Genomic DNA, 18,960 nt, shown 5'->3' with positions numbered 1-18,960 from the left:
TTACATATAACACATTTCTACAAAAATAATTGTACTGTATAAATACATATGCATTTATACAATCCTCTTTCCACCACTGTCACAGCGCATCGCAACAGGCTGCATTAGCAATGCATTAATTGCATTTTTATCTTGTGCACTGTTCACTCGCTGACGTTCTCTCAGTGCACCTCCTTACCAAAGTCTCTTTTAATAATTTTATTCTTTGTCCTCACTCAATTAAGTTTCTGCTCCGGGAGGCACGTTCCACACTTCAAAAATGAATTGAACGTTGTATTGTTTTCCATTTCAAATATCCTGATGAGTATTAACAAAACAGGTCTTTGAAGTTTTGCTTGAGCTCTTGGCAGTTCATTCGTAAACATGTGGCATAAGCAGAGAACAAGCATTAAATCAGGTGCTTATCAAAGACTGAGACGTTTTCAATTAAATCCACACCACACTCAATCCCACAGGATTGGATTGGTTTCAGTGCTTCCCCACAAAAAAAGCCTCTTTATTGTGTTGACACGCAAAAATCACACAAGTCCAGCATTACAGCTTTATTTGCATTGCTCCAAATATCACAGCTTTTGAGGAGGCAAGATATTTAAAAATACTGCTGTATTAGATCTGGTCCAAAATCTAGCCAGATGTACCCAAAACACCCCAGCAACCATTTGGGGTGATCATTCCTCATAGTCACACATTCTGTTTTATTAAGTTAGGTGCTATAAATCCTATGAGTGTGAGATTTTAACCTGTGCCAGTGCAAATATCCAACAATCCATAGGAGAGACCAGAGGTGCGCACTTTTGTGATTATCCCATCGTGTGCCATGAGGTTGCCAACCGCTGCCATGGAAACTGCCTAGCAACCACCCATAACACTCTAACAACTGTTTAGCCACCACCTAGAATCTAGCAACCAAAAAATTTCAACCCAAAAAAACAACAAAAAAAACATCCTAGCAATCACCCAGTTAACACTAGCAACTATTCACAACATATTAGCAACCTCCTAGCAAGGTCAAAATACCATTAAAGCTTCAAATCTCTCTTCAAACAAACCAATTACTCAAACTGCAAAAAGGCTTCAATGACCTTTGAACTTCAAAACAATCTTGAAAAACTTTTTCAAGCTAACATTTTATCCACCCCCTGATCACTCAAAGCAAGTTACGCAAGTGTTAGCAGCAAATGTGATGTGTTTAAGGGATAGTTCACCCAAAAATGAAAATTCTCTAATCATTTACTCAGCCTCATGTCGTTCCAAGCCCATAATACTTTCGTCCCTCTTCGGAACACAAACAAATATCTTTTTGATGGCTACTCAACTGACCCTTTGACGCATCAAAAAGTTCATAAAGAGATTGTAAAACCAATACATATGAACTGAGCGGTTCACTTTATTTGATGAACAGATTGAATTTAGGCTTTTATTCACATTAAGGGCCCTATCTTACATCCGGCGCAATGCAGCGCCAAGAGCAAAGTGTTTTTTGCTAGTTTCAGTCCGACGCAGTTATCATTTCCACGTCCTGCGCCATGTCGTTTAAATAGCAATTGCATGCACCCATGGGCGTGCTGGTCTGAAAACGAGGTGTGTTCAGGCGCATTGTTGGCACGTTGCTATTTTGAGGCAACTGAAAAAGACTGCCATTGTTCAACTGAAACCTGGTCTAAAGTCAATGGCACAATATTTTTTTTGTTATTTAAAGAGCGCGTTAGTAATGTGCGCCTATAGGCGGGTCCAAAACGCGCTTACACTCTGCTTATTACACACACAGGAACGCGCAGCAGCACACAAACATGCCAAATATTAAAAATAAAAGGATTACAATGTAAAAGATTATTATTGTGTACATAAAGATATGGTGGAATCTGGCTTGTCCCGTAGATGGTCTGCTTGCATGCTTTAACCTCTGCAGATCCGTTTGCGCTCTGGAGACATGTTCAGTTTTTCCGCTTGCAAATTCCTCCATGTAAATAGAGAATCCATCATGGTGCGAGCGCAACTGGCATTTAAAGGGAATGGGAGATGAGACTCTGATTGGTTTATTGATACTTTGCACATGACGTCAGCTGGCTGGGCAAGAACGTCATTCTCTAGCAACGAAAACCAGTAAACTAATCAAGGATCTTGCCAGGACGTTGCCAGTTTAATATACAAAAGTTGGTGTTTTGAGGTGTACACGACATGCCAGATAGTTGTTGTGCGATTGGATGCACTAACCGCGTTTGTTGCCCGCCAGTTATTACATGATTGCAAAGTATCAATAGCACGTAAAGTCCAAAACACACCCATTACTCATTAAGGGCCCATAAACATTGATTAGCGGACATAAACAGAAGCTCAACCGAACCTGCTTGACCTCTTGTGGAAGCTCAAACGTGCTGCGTAACACATGAGAATGAACCTCATTGGTTCTTGCTGAAGCTCAAACCCTTTAAGACAAGTCGTGTGGTGAAGAGTACTTTTAAAGACATCAGGACTCACTTGTTCTCGTTGCTGGAGTCGTATCGTGGGGTCGGGTCATAGTCATTGCCATTCACATCGTAGCTAGCAAGCTGATCCTAAATGACGGACAAAGCACATTAAATAAACCATCTGTGTCAGGATTCTGTCACTTCTGTCTAGTGTATTTTTTGGTTCTGTGACAGAGCTCTGACACTCTTGTTTTGTCATGTCTTTGTGTGGGCACGCGGCTTCGAGCGTCCTCGAGCCGTGCGTTCTCTTGTCTGTACACCTTGATACATGTAGCACGTGGTTTGTGTTTTCATCGGCCGCGTGCTTCCATGTCATGTTTTGTCTTGTACCGTGTAGCACGCAGCTTGTGTTTTTCACTAGCTGTGTGCTTTCTTGTTGTCACGTTTTGTGTGAATTCATGGCTTATGAGTGTTCTCATTGGCTGCATGTTCATGTCTTTGTGTGAGCACATGGCTTGTGATTTGTTTTACTGGCCATGTACTTGTGTTTTTTGTCATGTTTAGTGTGAACACATGGCTTGTCATGTATGTTTCCTTATTTCCTTGTGCCATGTGCTCTCATGTCGATTGTTTAACCCCGCCCACCTTGTTACCAGATTATTGGTTCATTTGCCCCACCTGTCCTCCCTCGTTACCTGCCCTGTTTGCTCCCTATTTATTCTCCTTGTGTTTGCAGTCCTGTGCTGGTTTGTTGTCATATGTACGTCGTATGTTTACCCTTGTGTGTTCTTCCGTCGAGGTCGAGGTCGAGGTCGAGGTCGAGGTCGAGGTCGAGGTCGAGGTCGAGGTCGAGTCTTCCCCCTCGGGGTATTTTTTGTTTGTTTTATTTTTTGCTTCATAAAAGCCTTTACATATTTATAAAATAACACTTAATAGAATGCATTTACAACATTAATGTTACTAAAATAACACTTAAGAATGTATTTACAGAGATTAGAGAAAGTTTCAAGATAATCTCACATAATTCTGAGCCAGATCCGGATGGTTCCTCTCAATACCGTCATCCAAGATGGTGACGACCACATTTCGACCTGTGTAGCCTCTCTGCCAGGCCGCAAGGATATTCATTTCTGAACGACAGCGGCTGTTTTTATCACTACAGTGCTGGAAGACAATAAGAAGTCATCAACATCAATATACCTTCACTTGCAATCAGTTTCTGGAACATGCATTTGACTTTGAAAATAGGAAACATTGGAACATTAGCAACATTCTCTGCTCTCCAGAAACACAAGACTTTATTACTTCAGTAACCTTATGACTCAATCCGTCTGTGAGGAAATATGTCACAGCAAGTGGTAATATAAAGCTATAAATTAAACGGGGCGATTCATGTTTATTCAGCGGCAGAGGTTTTCGTGTCCTTCAAGGTCTCATTTATGATTCTTTTCAACACAGTCTTTGAGGACACAATCAACAAAGACGTCCCAGTGTAGAGTCAACATCAGAGGACGGATTGAAAACAGTCTCAGATACCTTTGTGCTGCAGTATTAATTATGTGAATGCAAACAAACACCGAATATGCTTTAATAATGCTTGAAAACATCAGCTCTACTGGATTAACTATTAATCTTGTAGAGTTTGAAACTGATATACGAAGAACAAAATGATTTTGAAGGACACTTCAGTAAAACTAACAAGGTCTGAAGTCCTTCGAAGACACTTTTCGGAAGGAAAAGAAATTAGATGCCAACGAATAAAGATTAACACATTTCTCAAGGTTCAAGGCCACTCTTCAATCAGTAATCAATGAAAATCTTGTTGAAATAAGAGCAGGAGTACAATGCAAACAAAGTCAATCATTAAAGAGTTAAGTAGAATAACAATTATGGAGTAACTTTACCCTTTTTTATCAAAAGCCAAATAAAATATATTTATAAAACAAAGAAAACCAAAAGAGATGCATGTATAAACAAACAAACAGAATTTTCTCCTAAATAATGCAACATAATAATGCAATCAGATTCATCAACAACAACAATAACAGTGAGAGCACAGAGGATCCTTATCAGGGAACATGTTTAAAGAAAGACTTAATGGTGATGACATTGAAGTCATGTGACTATGGTGTAGTACATTTATAGCTTAACTTTAGCTTTTTACTTCTACCAATTGTATTTATACATCAAAATTCATAAATGTTGCATTCATTTGTGAAGATTATCATGATGAACTAATTAAAGAATCATTAACTTCTTTCGGTCACGGAGCTTATTTATGCAATAATCCAAAAGCCAATGGAAAAATCCTATCAGCTTTTTGTCAAGGGAACCAGGGGTTCTTGAACGACTATGTAAAATGATGCTTATGACTGAAATTTGCCCTGACTAATGCCAGTGTTAGTGTGATTGTGTTCATTTCCTCAATATGAACTAATTTGTAATTCATAGCATCAAGCTAGTAAGAGAAACAAACTAGCGCACATACACTACTTTCACACAGTTCGGTTTTTATGAGGCAAGGGCAGCGGAAACAGTCCTGCTATAAAACAAATAAAACAACAGGAGCTTCACAAACGAGCCCATTTAATGAAGCACAAATCAGTGGCCCTTTTCTCTCTAGGAGTCACTGGAAATGAGGCAGCGATTCAGTTGCTAAATCACTTAATTAGGAAAAAAAAGGTCAAAAGGTAAAGATAGCTTATGAAATACAGGACTGAATGTGTGAAATATCTACTAACAATGTACCACATGTTGGACCATTTGGGATCGTTGAAGTGGATGTAGCTCGGGTCACTCCTGGCTTGACGTTTCACTCTTGACTTCACCACCTGCTGCTGCGCCCATTCAACCTGCAGAAAAAGCACAGGTTACATCGACTCACATCAAAGACTAAACAGTTTATGCTCACCTTCATGCACATAAACATGTCTGGGAAATGCACGTTCTGTATTTAGTCACGCTCTGGCTTTTCCATTACGGGAGGCTTATGTAGTCATTGAATTTTAAGGAGGAACAAATGGGAATGTAGTACTCTGAAACATGCTTTCCTAAATCCAGCCTGAAGAAGAAATACAGTCACACCATCCAAAATATATGCATATCAATATAAGTCTAAGAGATTTTTTTCATCTGTTTTTTACACACATTACTGTCCCTAAATATGTAATAGCAACAGAAATGCTGCCGATTTTAGAATTCACTTATAATATTTGGTTAGTGCAATCATGTTTTACCTTGAATTCTAAATGTAAAAATCAACAATGAATTAGAGTGTGTGCTAGTCTAAAAATGACTAAAAGCAAGGAAGAAAGTGCTCTTGTGCTTTCTATATCGATTAGAGCAGCACCAACCACATCCGTATCTATCTTGATCTCTGTATCCTTCCAGTTAAACCTATCATCTGTTGTAAATAAAGGGATGCGGACTTCTAATTTGAAAAGTCATCCAGCCATGCCCGCAGATGTATTTGTCTTGCAGCAATGCCCAAATTTGTGGTTCCCTAAAAAGAGCTTAACTTCAGAATCACTTGTGCACTACGCTTTCTTGCTTTCATTAAAGAGGTCCAGAGGGAAATGTAATGAAAATCACATATTGCAATAATTATGTCTTTCTCTCTGTTACAGTCCCAGTGCTATAAATGAATGGGTTGGGTTGGGAATCAAGAACCAGTTCTTATTAAAAAAGTGGCTCTATTAAATAATAAATAAATAAATAAATAAAAAGAACCAAGTGATTTATGACATTTGGTTCCATTAATAATTCTTGGATGTTTGGATCATACTGATCCACTAATGAATCTCTAGCAAGTTGTTTGGAGGCTGAATCGAATGTCAAGAGAGAGAAAGGCTGAGTGCAGCAAAAATGCACAGTGATAATAAATATCACTCAATGATTCAGTTAAATCAGTTAAAAACTTGTTCAGATATAGTTAGGATAATATAGTATCAAGAGCTATTGAACAAATTAAAAAAATAAGTGCTCTCTCAATAATTATGAGGTCATGAAAACCATGTATTAGAGCTTAGAATGGTTTAGATGAAGTACAGCATGTCACACTCCTGTGGCAGTGAATCAGCAGCTCACGTACTAAGTAAGGTATGTACTGTAGCATATACTATGGATAGTTCAATTGGATGATTTGAAACCAATAAAATACACCTGTGAATGCACATTCTACATTAATACACCAAGTCGCACTGTGTATAATATGATATTTTGGCTGATGAACTATATTACTTGACTAAAAAAGTTGGTACTTTTTTTAATGTTTTTGAAAGAAGTCTCATAGTAAAAACAGTAATATTGTAAAATATTATTATAATTTAAAATGAATGTTTTCTATTTGAATATATTTTAAAATGTAATTTATTCCTGTGATGGCAAAACTGATTTTCAGCATCATTACTCTGGTCTTGTCACATGATCCTTTAGAGATCATTCTATATGCTGATTTGCTGTTCAAGAAACATTTCTTATTTTCTTTTTAATGTTGAAAACACAGTTGTGCAACTTAATATTTTTGTGGAAACGTGATACATTTTTCTCAGGATTCTTTGATGAATGTAAAGTTCAAAATAACAGCCTTTATTTAAAACCGTAATCTTTTGTAATATTATAAATGTCTTTATGATCACTTTTGATCAATTTAATGTATCCTTGCTGAATTAAATTATTAATTTCTTAAAAAAAGGTAGTGTAATTCATTATTGAACAGTGGTGTCTTTTATCACAATGCAACAACAGCAGATTGAACACTGCAGATCTGAAAGATTACATTTTCAGTGTCCTTTTATATAGACTACAACACATCTATTGGAGGAGATGTTACTTGCCCCGTTCTTTTCAGCTTGACAGCTCTTTGCTTGTGGTAACAAAACATTTCGCGCCACCTCGCACGGCCTCTGCCTGTGGCCTGACACTGATGAAATGGGTTATTGGGCATTTGCCACGCCACACCATTTGTACACATAGCCCGGGGCAGGATATGATCAGAGGGCCTCCGTCAGATGCCCTCCAATAGACCTGGACTGTTTTATTACTCCCGAGATGCCGGCTGTCGGGAGGAGATAATCTTAGCAGGGGAGGGCTGGCTTCCAAATCCTGGAAACAGCTTGACTTTGAATGCCTGGCTGCTCTGTCAAATGAAGTCTTGGACAAACACGGCTGCTCGTCATATTAATGCGTCCGGGACCGGAGTGATTTAATGTGTAAGTCGGAGGATTGAAAGTCAGAGCATAGGAACCATCTGAAAGTAGGAGGGACACAATTGTAACAGAACTTAACAGCTTGGCCTATGAATATTCATTATTTAGTCATATAATGAATATTCAACAGTAGTCCCAGTACTGGTTTTACCCAGCGTTTGCTTGATCTTAAAATTGTTTTGTATACGTGTCCAACTACAATTTTTTCATTTGTACTGTCGCCAAGCAAAACAAAAGTCTTAAAACATAATGATTTCCTAATAAAAGTGTCATAATTAAAAGCGTCCTCCTCCCATATAATGGTTGCTACACCTCCTAATAAAGGTTATTATTGTTTTAAAAGTTTTACTAGTGTGAAACCCATAATGCAAAATGGAGTAAATTTCAGTTTAGTTTTGTTAATTTTGACAAAAAGTCCCTCCAAGATTTTGCGACTGCAAGAACAAAGTGAATTCCACCAACTGATGCATTATTTGCAATTTAAGACAATAGTAATTTAAAGGAGAACTTGGTAACTTTTTTAACTTAATAAAACTGTCTAGAAATCATTTGGATGGTTAAACTACCTGTTCTGGTGATATTGGTGACTTTCCCTGCTCCCCCCAGCGTTCCCAGGCGGAAAACCAACCTTGCAACTTGGGGACTACCGTCCCGGCAAAATAGAAATTGGAAGTCTCGTGAGAAGCGAGAACGAGAACGAGCGCGAAACACGAATCGCTTTACGGCAATTCAACATAAACACACACACATGTATGATGTATTACCAGATTACCCACCTCGGTAGACAAAGCTCCGCACAATTCAGTTGGCTTGCTCCGATCAAAACAAACACATATGAGCAGCGGTAGAGAGGGGGAGGAGGCCGCCGCAAGTGAGTTTTTTACGACCGTGTTGTGACATATACGCCCCCCCACAGCTGTAGGGGGAGCTCGTGGGGAAAACATGCGACAACAAAAGGGAAAATCAGCGAAGAAGTGACTAGAGTTCGCTAGAGTTGCCGAGTTCTCCTTTAAGCTGTAAAAAATGCTAAAACAATTATACAACAATAGAGAATAATATAACTGGTAAAATGTCAAAACATTAAATAACTATTTAAAACGTTTAAAAAATACAGTATGTAATCAGTGACAGTAGTATGTAGGCATCTGTGTCTAACACAATTCTGCATTTCCAGCTAAGCAGAATTATGAATAGATCTATACTGGTGAGACCAATGCCTTGTGCAAATTAACACACACACACACACACACACACACACACACACACACACTCACACAAAATCCAGCAAATATCACCTCAATTTTTTTTTAAAGTCACAGCAAATTGAGTCATTTTGGGCTGTAAAAATTAGTGATAAAAAAAAAACTAAACTTAATTTACTGTGTTTTTCCAATTGATTTGTCCAATGTATTTGAATTGACAAAATTAATAAAAGTTCTCTACACTTTTGGGAAGTAAGTAAAAAAAAAAAAAAAAAAAAACATTTTCTTCAATTTTTTATTTTTTTTTCCATAAAGTTTCAGTTATAGTTTTACGGTCATTGTACACAGTGGAGGGAGGAGGGTCCATCTGTGCTATTGTTTAATTATGCAATATTGAGCATTGAGTGCTTTTGCAACCCCAGGCTGAAAGTCACCCTGTTCAGTGTTGAAACAGAACCAACCCCCAAATTAATATAGAATATTAATAGAGAATAGATGAACTGAATTTTGACCAATGTTAAAATGTTGATGCGTATTCAAGTAGTAATTTAAACATCTTTAGTTTTAGTCTGTGTTTTATTCCTTATGACCCATACGACATATCAGAAACTGAAAATAATAACATCAAAGATGAGGTTACAATTTGTTTCAAATGCACAACACCACATCATACTGCAGGACATGCGCAAAATGAAATGCGCTATGAATACAGAACTGCTGCCATTTTTAGCTGTAAATTTTAACTACCATCCCACCGGCATCACCGGGGTGTTTATGATTCAGAAGCACAGACTCCATCAGCTCTTGTGTCAGACGGCCTGCACAGGGCCAATTTTGAGATGTTTATGGCATACATTTCTTTAAAATATATTCAATAGCTTTGTTTGAGCCCATTTAGATCAACTAAATGAGACTTTTCATGAAGACAGCAGCTGCAGACTCTCATTTGAAGCTTTATTTTAGATAACCGTTTAAAGGTGAACTAAGTAACTTTTTTACCTTAGCCGAACAGCTTCGGAGTCATTGGAATGGTTATATGACATTTTTCGGGTTGAATGGTGGTCGTCTCGCACCCCCGAGCGCATGTGAGCGGAAAAACCACCCTTGCAACTTTCGCCGGCCTCAGCGTCAGGAAGTATCGCGTGATATCAGGCCTCGTGATGTAACGAATTGCTTTACGGCACTGCACACATACACTATCTAAACATTTATTTGCTAGCCTTCTGTTTATCATACATACCTCAGTGGACATGGCTCAGTGCATTCGCCGGGTTCTTTGAAAACAAATGCACATGACCAGCGGGAGAAGATGGGAGGGGGGAGAGTTGCCAACGAGTTTTGACGACGGTGTTGTCAACTATTTATTCCGAAGCTGTAGGGGGAGCTCTATAGATAAACCCGCGAGCAAAAAGCGAGAAAACAGCGAAGAAATCGGCAAAGCTGCATAGTGCTGCTTTAAAAGTTTGGTAATAAGAAGGAGTGTTTCTTGAGCACCAAATCAGCATATTAGAATGATTTCAGAATGATCATGTGACACTAAAGACTGGAGTAATGATGCTGAAAATTCATCTTTGACATCACGGGACTAAATTATAATTTCAAAGATACATAAATAGAACTTTAAAAGCAACAAAGAGAGGGGTATGTTTGTTTGGGTTGATTTTAAATACAGGGTTTCTGCAGGGTTTGGTCAGTCAAATTTAAGACTTTTTAAGACCTTTTTATGACCATTATGATTGAAATTTATGACCTACACGAATTACGAAAAATTCATTAAAATTCCTTTCAACATTTTTTTTAATTGACTTTCATTGAAAGTAACAAGATGTATTATTTAAATGCCTAAAGACAGCTCCAACGCCTTCTTGCAGTGTGCAATATGCTTGATACTGATTATTTGCAACGGGCTTCAGCCAACTAAACACACCATCTTTGAGCCATGGCTCGTTAAATGTACACTTTCCCATTTTGATAGACCAGGAGATTTCAGTTAGGGCTGGGCAATATGGCCAAAAACAATTATCACGATAATTGTTTTATATTAGTCAATAGCGATAATTATCACGATAAATGTCAAATCTTTATTTCTTTCAAGTTTAAAGGCAGACTGTTGCTTCTAAGTGAAAGTTGTAGAAACCAGAGCATTAATTGTGGTTTTAAACTAACTTTACTCTTTACTGTCAGAAAATATAATGACAAACACTTGCTAAAACAGGTGAACATTTCACAAATCTGAGGTAGGACATTCAAACATTTGTCCTTAACAAAATAAATATCTTTATTGGGAAAATAATTACTTAGTTTCTGCATGTGCTATAGGGGTCAAGTCTTGAAACAGGTTTGTGTTGCCTAACTTTGATGGCACGTATCTTCAGGAAATGTATGAAAAACAGTAGCCTAAATACATTATTAAATACTGTAAATATTCCATTAGTCCTTTAATACATTATCAGCACTAATAATATAATAAAATTCAATATGTATATCCCACATGGTGCAGTTAATTTTACTAGGCTAACGTTACAGTATATCCATGATAAATGATTGGAGATTGTAGACGGAAAAGCCTTCTGACTGTATCGTTCTGCAGAGTTTCTCCTGTTGGTCAGCGCGGTTTCATCTGCCTTTAAACTGGTTTAAATCACTGAGACACTTGTGTTCCTCGCTGAATTCAAGCACTTCTCACTGGATCTTGTGACCGAGACCGATCAGAGTAAACGCGTCTGCTCTATTGAGCTCGCGCTGCGCTGCCGTTTGGACTTGGAGCCGAGCGGGTAAATGGTCCGTGTGGCGCGCGTTTCAAATGAGCGTTCCGCTTTTGGCGCATTTAACCTGTGCATTTAACATTATGCCGCCAGCGCATTTTCAAGAGGAAAAGGCAATGGTAGAACCAACGAATGAATGAGCATATCAATTTATGACGTGGCTAAATTAAATTTATGACCTTGTATGGAAAATCCGGACGTTTTTATGACTTTTTATGGCCTAAAATTCTTATTATTAAATTTAAGACGTTTTATGACTTTTTATGACTCCGCGGAAACCCTGAAATATCAACAATATTCAGCAAGGACTTTGAGAAATAACATACTGCACCTTTAAAGGGGGGGTGAATTACTGTTTCATGCATACTGAGTTTTTTACACTGTTAAAGAGTTGGATTCCCATGCTAAACATGGTCAAAGTTTCAAAAGTTAAGTTGTACGTTTGAAGGAGTATTTTTGTTCCAAAAATTGTCCTTCCGGTTTGTCACAAGTTTCGGAAAGTTTTTTTCGAGTATGGCTCTGTCTGACGTAAGAGAGGGCGGAATTTCCTTATATGGGTCCTAAGGGCACTTCTCCGGTAAGATCGCGGGCGCGCGCGCACTCGTAAAACAGAGCAAGAGAGTGAAAGCAGTTCGCCATCAAAGCGCCCTGCCCGGCTTTTGGGAAGTCAATGTCACCAAAGAAGTGTGTTTTTGGTTGCCAGGGCAAGACAACCCTGCACAGATTCCCAAAGAACCCGGCGTTAAGGCACCCGTGGATGGAGTTTGTTTTCCTGAGCATAAACGGAGTTGTGTAAGACTGTTGTTCCCTGCATTTCGACGATGATTGTTTTATAAACAAAGCCCAGATCGTCTAATGCTTAAGGATCGAGCAGTCACAATGATAAAGGTTCGCGGTCGTGCGTTGGAACGGTGAGTAAAACTGTTGAACAAATGTCTCTGTGTTTTGTTAGCTCGGCGCGTTAGCACAGCTTTAGCTTCGCCCACACGGCCCGCCCCCAGCCGCTCGTTTTTTTCCGGAAAGACTCGGTACAGCCAATCTTTCAATTAAAAATATAATAAAACAAAAGACTTTTTGGAGATATGAAGGATGCAATATTACTCTATAGGTACTCAAGATTAACAGGAGATTGAGTGAAAATGAGCATTTCACCCCCCCTTTAAGGACCCGTGAAAACCGTGATTGATCAATTTAATGCTTCCGTGCTGAGTAAATGTATACTTTTTTTTTATTATACTGACCCCACAATTTTGAACAGTAGCATCAATAGAACATATTTTTTACTTTGCATTAGACCTTGTGTGCAGGAGAAACATGCGCGCAGCCATCTTTAGAATTTTCCCTTTGAACTTCCTTTTTTGCAGTAGCTTTGTATATTTCTATGGCATCGCTGTCGAAGAATAATTAGCTGGTGAAGTGGATTTACTTATTTAGAGTTAATGAAAGTTATCATTAACATTGTACTGTTTAAAGCAGATGTCTTAACAAATGTCAGCAGACCGGGAAGATTTTAAAACGAGCAGTTAATTCATAAATACGCAAGATCGCTGTGGAAAAACAGGAAGGGGCTATAAAAAAGGGGCGTGGCTACAAAGGTCTCTTTTATAAACTTTCAAGCATTTGAAGTGCCGTTCTTGTCATCAGTGGAGTGTTTGGTGATGGTGGCCACATGTGGGAAGGCTTACCTCTGGGTCCATGTGAATGAAGCTGTGAGAGCCCCTCGTGGCAAAGGTGGATCTGCGTACCACCCTGCTGTGATGGAAATGGTAATGGTGCTCCAGTCCTCCGATCTACAGAACAAACAACCATGAAAACCAGCAAGAGAATTGAGTGAACAGAACAGTCACACATTTGAGAAAGGCATGAAATGAACTTTTATCAGAGACAGCTTTGGTGGACAGAAATTGCATCTTGGCAGGGGCTAGCAAAAAAAAAAAAGAGAGAGAGATCAATATTAGCACATACAGCACAGACTCTTTTCACTATAAAAAAGTTCTTGCACATAGATTGCTATTCCAGCCTCACAAAAAGCCAAAGAGAATCTCAGTAAAATGGACATATGGCACACAGTTGGTGTTGCAGAAGGCGAAATCTAGTTGGCACATGCCTTCTGCCCTTAGCACATCTATCACACACTGGCACTTCTGAGTCAAATAATAAAGGAATAGTTCAGTATTTGCTCACTCTCGATGTTGTTCTAAACCTGTATGCACTGCTGTTGTTTTTGTCAATAAGAGTAATTTTCCATAATTCGATAGCTTTGAACAGGGAACAGACAAAATGTAATCATTTAAATGTCTTACTTAAATATATAATTCTCCATCCAACATCATTGCCTACAATATACACAAGTACCAAATGGCATTTTAGAGTACATGATGACATACTTGGAATGATGCACCAAAGTGTCCTTTTTGAATTTGAAGTTTAGAACTCTGGTGGAACATTTCAGTGGATAAAGAGATAATAAGTTGTATAACCTGTATGTACTGCTTTATGGTGTTTTTGTGCATTCTCCATATAGCTGATTGTAAGGAAAACATAGATGGATGAAGATTATTTTTAAAAAATCATCATGAAAAAAAGTCATACAGTTTTGATAGAGACATAAGGCTGTGTAAAATAATGAAATAATTTTCTTTTGCAGATACATTTTTTTAAAATACTTTACATGATTTTTCTGCAATGCAAATGTTATTATTGTAAATAAATGTTTTCTTTTGTAACAACTGAGATGGTGTAATATTAAATATGCCTTTGCCAAAAATGTGGGGAAGAATCCATGCACACATCTGTCTGTAAATAAACTCCATGTTCTTTGTTCACTCATATTGATTCTCCTTGCTGTCAGTACACAATGAGCAGAATTGAGATGTATGTAAAAGCATTAGGCCTAGGTGACAAAGAGGACTTAAAATAACCTTGAAAGACAACTTTGTCTGTGCTTTCAACAAAGAAATAAAAGAGATCTGCCACTGTGATGAGGCAATGAGCAACCAATCCTATCAATTCAAAGCTTCACAGACCTCAGAGAAGAACATCTTCACTGAAGCAACCTCACAGAGACCAAATTCAAGGCATACTAGTAGCGTAGTAGACAGTGTTAATTTGAACAGACACCACCTCCAGATGTCCTAAGGCCCTTGAGTGCAAGAGAGATGTGCATTTCACACAGTGCGGTCGACTGAATAACGTGTTCAAACAATGATTTCTCAAGTATGATTTTTCAAGTTCTTACAATGTAAACATGTTTAATAAGAATTTATTAGGGGTAGGGGTAATTCTTTACATAAAAATGCAAGAATGCACATTGAGCAAGTAAAACCCTAAGACTCTTGCAGCATTTAGAAATTCTAGAGACTTTTTGATACTTTAAATTTTCAAAGGTGTAATACCACATATAAAATGATTTCACAACCTGAAGCATATCACTGCAATTTATGCTTTGAGGTATTACACATGTGACAAGTCTAGACTATTAAACCACAACAACAACAAAAAGGTTGAAGTTTATAGAAAGGAAGAGTGGGTGGTCTAATTCAGTGGCTAATGATGATGTGATCCAGACGAATAAGAAGTGGGAGTACTCAAGTTGAAATTTTCCACTTCCAACCTCACTCCGAATTCTCCCACCTCCTCTTGAAAATAACCAATGGAACTTGATTATGATTTCACTTTTCTAACTTTAGTTAGTGTGTAATGTTGCTGTTTGAGCATAAACATCTGCAAAGTTGCGACGCTCAAAGTTCAAAGCAAAGGGAGATATTTTATTTTACAGAAATCACTTTTTAAGGACTAACAAACGGCCTGCCCCCGGAACACGCCAAGGGGGTGAGGCAGTGTTGAGAAGAGGACATGTTGTCACTTCTTCTTGAGTCTCTCCATCAATGTCTGACTTCGGTTTGAACATAAAAGGCAGAACAGTTTCTGACATTTTAGTGCGTGTCTGCAAGCTGCTAACACACAAGCTTTTGAAGCCCCGCCCTCTATGCCAGGAGCAGCAGCTCATTTGCATTTAAAGGGACACACACACAAAACAGCGTTTTTGCTCACCCTCAAAAAGGGACAAATTTAACATGCTATAAAAATTATCTGTGGGGTATTTTTGAACTAAAACTTCAAATAGATACTTATTTTACATCTTGTAAAAAGAGGCATTATACCAACCATTAAAAATTAGATCAAATTCTGCTTCTCATTGATTGGCTGATCAATCTGCTCCCACCACTATGTAAAAATAATTCAAGTAGGGAACTTTTCACACACGTTAGCAAAATGGCTGAAAGACTTGATCAAAGATAGGTTTCGCAGTGGTGAAAAAAAGCTATGCAAACAATAGAATGCAAATAAAGGCTATAATTGCGCAAGATAGCAACATGAACAATGAACTGAAGCCAAAGACTGCGTTCTGTCAAACTCTACACTATTACGGTGCAAATTCATGTTGCACCTGCCTAATTTCTACCAAGTGACACATGGACAGTTTGCTTGTTCTTCTTGTGCTTTACAACACATGACTAAAACTATGCAAAACTATCTAGTTATATTAAATACAGGAACATGTGCATAATTTGGGCCAATCAATGTTTGATATGTGTGGTAATTTATTGCCACACCAATCAAAAATCATCATAATACAAAAGTACATTTTAATTTTCCTATTCTGCCAATGTCAATTTAATTTACATATTATGCAATTTATGGTAATATTAATACATTTCAATGTTTACTTAAGTTTAGCTTTTGTACTATAAACTATTATAATAGTTGTTTTGGGTCCACTCTTGATATTTTATTAAAACCATGGTCATGAAGTAGGCTAATCCAGCTGCTTGCACATTAACCCCGAGACATTTTAAACCACATGTTAATCCTGAGATATCTTGCTCCATGCTTCTTACTGTCCACACTGAGTTAATCATTCCTGCATATTAAGGTTTCGAGATTTCTTGGAAAACGTTATCGAGGTTGTTTGGGCAACAGCAGCCCGCTCAGGTAGTCTTGAAAAACACCTATATTGACTTATCACTCGAATTAACGCCGCTGTTTAAGCGAACTGTTCAACATTTTTACATGCGTTCTTTTACTCGCTGGAACCAAACAATCGCGTTAAAGTTTCTGCTACTGTACATAATAATATTTAATTTAAGTGTCAAAGAAATTCTAGCACTGCGTTGTTTACATTTAGGCACTACCATTTTTCGATGCCTACCAGTTTTAGAATAACAACTGCGAATCGATCCGTGCAGGTTAAAAATACCTAAAAGTAGAGGGACAGCCCTGAGCAATTTGTGTTTCAGTTCGTAATTGTTTGCGTAATTTACGCATGACCTAACTTGTTAGTTTTTGATAATGCTCGCATACCAATGATACTGTATTCTCATGGACTTCCCATCATATATGCACAAAACAAATACAAAAATATCCTTACCTGACCCAAGTTAGTAAAGCCATATTTTGAGGCGAGTTCATCAGCGTCTACTGGTCCTCCGGGGATCCGAACAGCCCAGTGATTGGTGTAAACGCGAGAAAGCGCCGCTTCACGAAGCCAAAAAGTTGACAAAACAAAACCAAGCAACAAACGCATATTGCTCGTCGTCGATAGTCCAGTCTGGTAACTTTGCGGTAAATGATTATTTAGTCCTGGCACGCGATACATCCAAAACATCCTTGAGTTACTCCTGCATTATTTCCCCCAATTCAAAACACTGCATCCCTTCCTATCGCTTCATTTTGGGAGCTCGAGTTCAATAGACCTGAAATGTTTGGTCCTGTTTCACGACAGATGGCAAGCCAGCCAATATAAGTCTTGTCATACATACAAGCCTATGGCAGAATGAGTGCGCGCGCTATTATTGAGGTTAGCAGCACGAGCTTATGGCTAGAGCTTGCATGCGCAAGCATGTGTCATATATACGCCAATAAAAGGCGTTTTTATCCAGACAAGTGGCGTGCAAGTAACTGAGATATGCAGATTCATAGTTCACAGGTAATTCACTTTTGAACGAGTCTTGCAGTGTGGTGATGATCCCTAATGATGACTGACCAGAAGTACAAGTATTTCTAACTGTTTAGGGGGGAATCTCAGCTCATGACACCTGTCAAGACCGTGTCCATCTTATATTTCAGCCCAATATAAGAGTGTGTGTGTGCGCGCGCGCAAGGAAAGGAAATGATAAATGCATTTAGCCACTGCAATCACACTGAGGGTGTTTGGAAAGACAGGAGGAATGCTTTGAATCTAGAGGTGTTTGAAGAGCTCAATCATCACTTTTCTGTTGTCAATATGTGGAACTAATCTAAATGGAGCAAACTGCTGAGAATAAAAATTCTGTTTGTTAGCTGTCAGCTTGACAAGATCACGTGAGTAGTTAAAGCAAAAGAAGATTAACCAAACACTAACTAAACTTCAAAAACAACAGAAGCATTTTCATTGGTGTTCTCAGTCTTTTTGGTCCCACTGTAAATAATTTGAATGATGGCTGCAGTTTTAATGTCCATGCAAAAGGTTTGTCTGTTACATCCTTCTTTGTTTTCTTTGGTTTATTAACTCAAGCTGCACAACAGCACTGATAGAAAAGTGAATTCACAGCTAAATTGTTTCAAAAACGGTGATATAATTCTCTTTTTCTACTCCTATCTCTACCATCTGTGCCTTCCCTGCTGAGATAGAAAAAAAGTCCAGACGCTCTCCGTTTCCCACTTGTAAATGATCAGAATATCTCTGTTTATGAAAAGCAAAACCATCTAGTCTAAATTTAGACACCATTCCCCAGATCCTGATTTGTTTTTTTACATTTTACTAAGCATGGAGAGGCGGTATTAACATTCAATTGCATGGTATCTTACGTCCAGAAGCCATTGCCACATATAGTGGGACAACCGTATATCACCATATGTTGTTGCACTAACTTGGTGACACATGCCGATGTCTGCCGGAGCTTTATGTAGATGGTCCATTTGTTAAATATGTGTCTTGTGGCCCGTTGTATATATTTATATTTCTTATTACAAGTTTTTTTTAAAAATCATTTTATTACAATGTATTTAAATGCATATTGAAAATACACTGTTTTGATAACTCAACATGTTTTTTTGTTTTTTTTTTTTGCATATGGATTGACAATTGTGTCATTTGGAATTATAAAATATATTTAGATTGATGACCACTAAAAAGTGAAACACTCTAATTAAAGTGGTACCAACCAGGAGGGTGTACCACTACAATTGGACAGTGACTAATCGGGTAATTCATATAATTGTAAACTAGCACGAGAGAAAATTTCACAAATGCCATAAATCATAAGTTACACCTGCCATTCTGAAATGAATTATGAAAACTGGCACTAACTATTCAGAAGTGTGCTTGACATGTGTT

General features: G+C 38.1%; 1 protein-coding gene across 5 annotated transcripts in view; it reads right to left on the bottom strand.

Annotated features, from left to right (window-relative positions):
• The window catches only part of pcsk6 (proprotein convertase subtilisin/kexin type 6), an 81,083-nt gene extending 62,790 nt beyond the window's left edge, over positions 1 to 18,293 (bottom strand). Inside the window, exons 1-5 of one of the 5 annotated variants that reach the window (XM_081359253.1) lie at positions 17,014 to 18,293; positions 13,268 to 13,372; positions 5,150 to 5,260; positions 3,429 to 3,572; positions 2,479 to 2,555 (exon numbers count right to left, since the gene is read on the bottom strand). In XM_081359253.1, the coding sequence (XP_081215379.1) occupies positions 2,479 to 2,555; positions 3,429 to 3,572; positions 5,150 to 5,260; positions 13,268 to 13,372; positions 17,014 to 17,250 (674 nt within the window). In that variant the 5' untranslated portion in view covers positions 17,251 to 18,293. The remainder of the gene's footprint in view (positions 1 to 2,478; positions 2,556 to 3,428; positions 3,573 to 5,149; positions 5,261 to 13,267; positions 13,373 to 17,013) is intronic. The other 4 variants (XM_081359251.1, XM_081359252.1, XM_081359250.1 and 1 more) reach the window with 4 other exon arrangements.
• Between the last annotated feature and the right edge of the window lie 667 nt (positions 18,294 to 18,960).

Source organism: Scardinius erythrophthalmus, assembly GCF_964197995.2.
Source record: "Scardinius erythrophthalmus genome assembly, chromosome: 2".
Taxonomy (NCBI): Eukaryota; Metazoa; Chordata; class Actinopteri; order Cypriniformes; family Leuciscidae; genus Scardinius; species Scardinius erythrophthalmus.
Note: the sequence above shows the minus strand (reverse complement) of the source record. Positions and strands in the feature narration are given on the sequence as shown.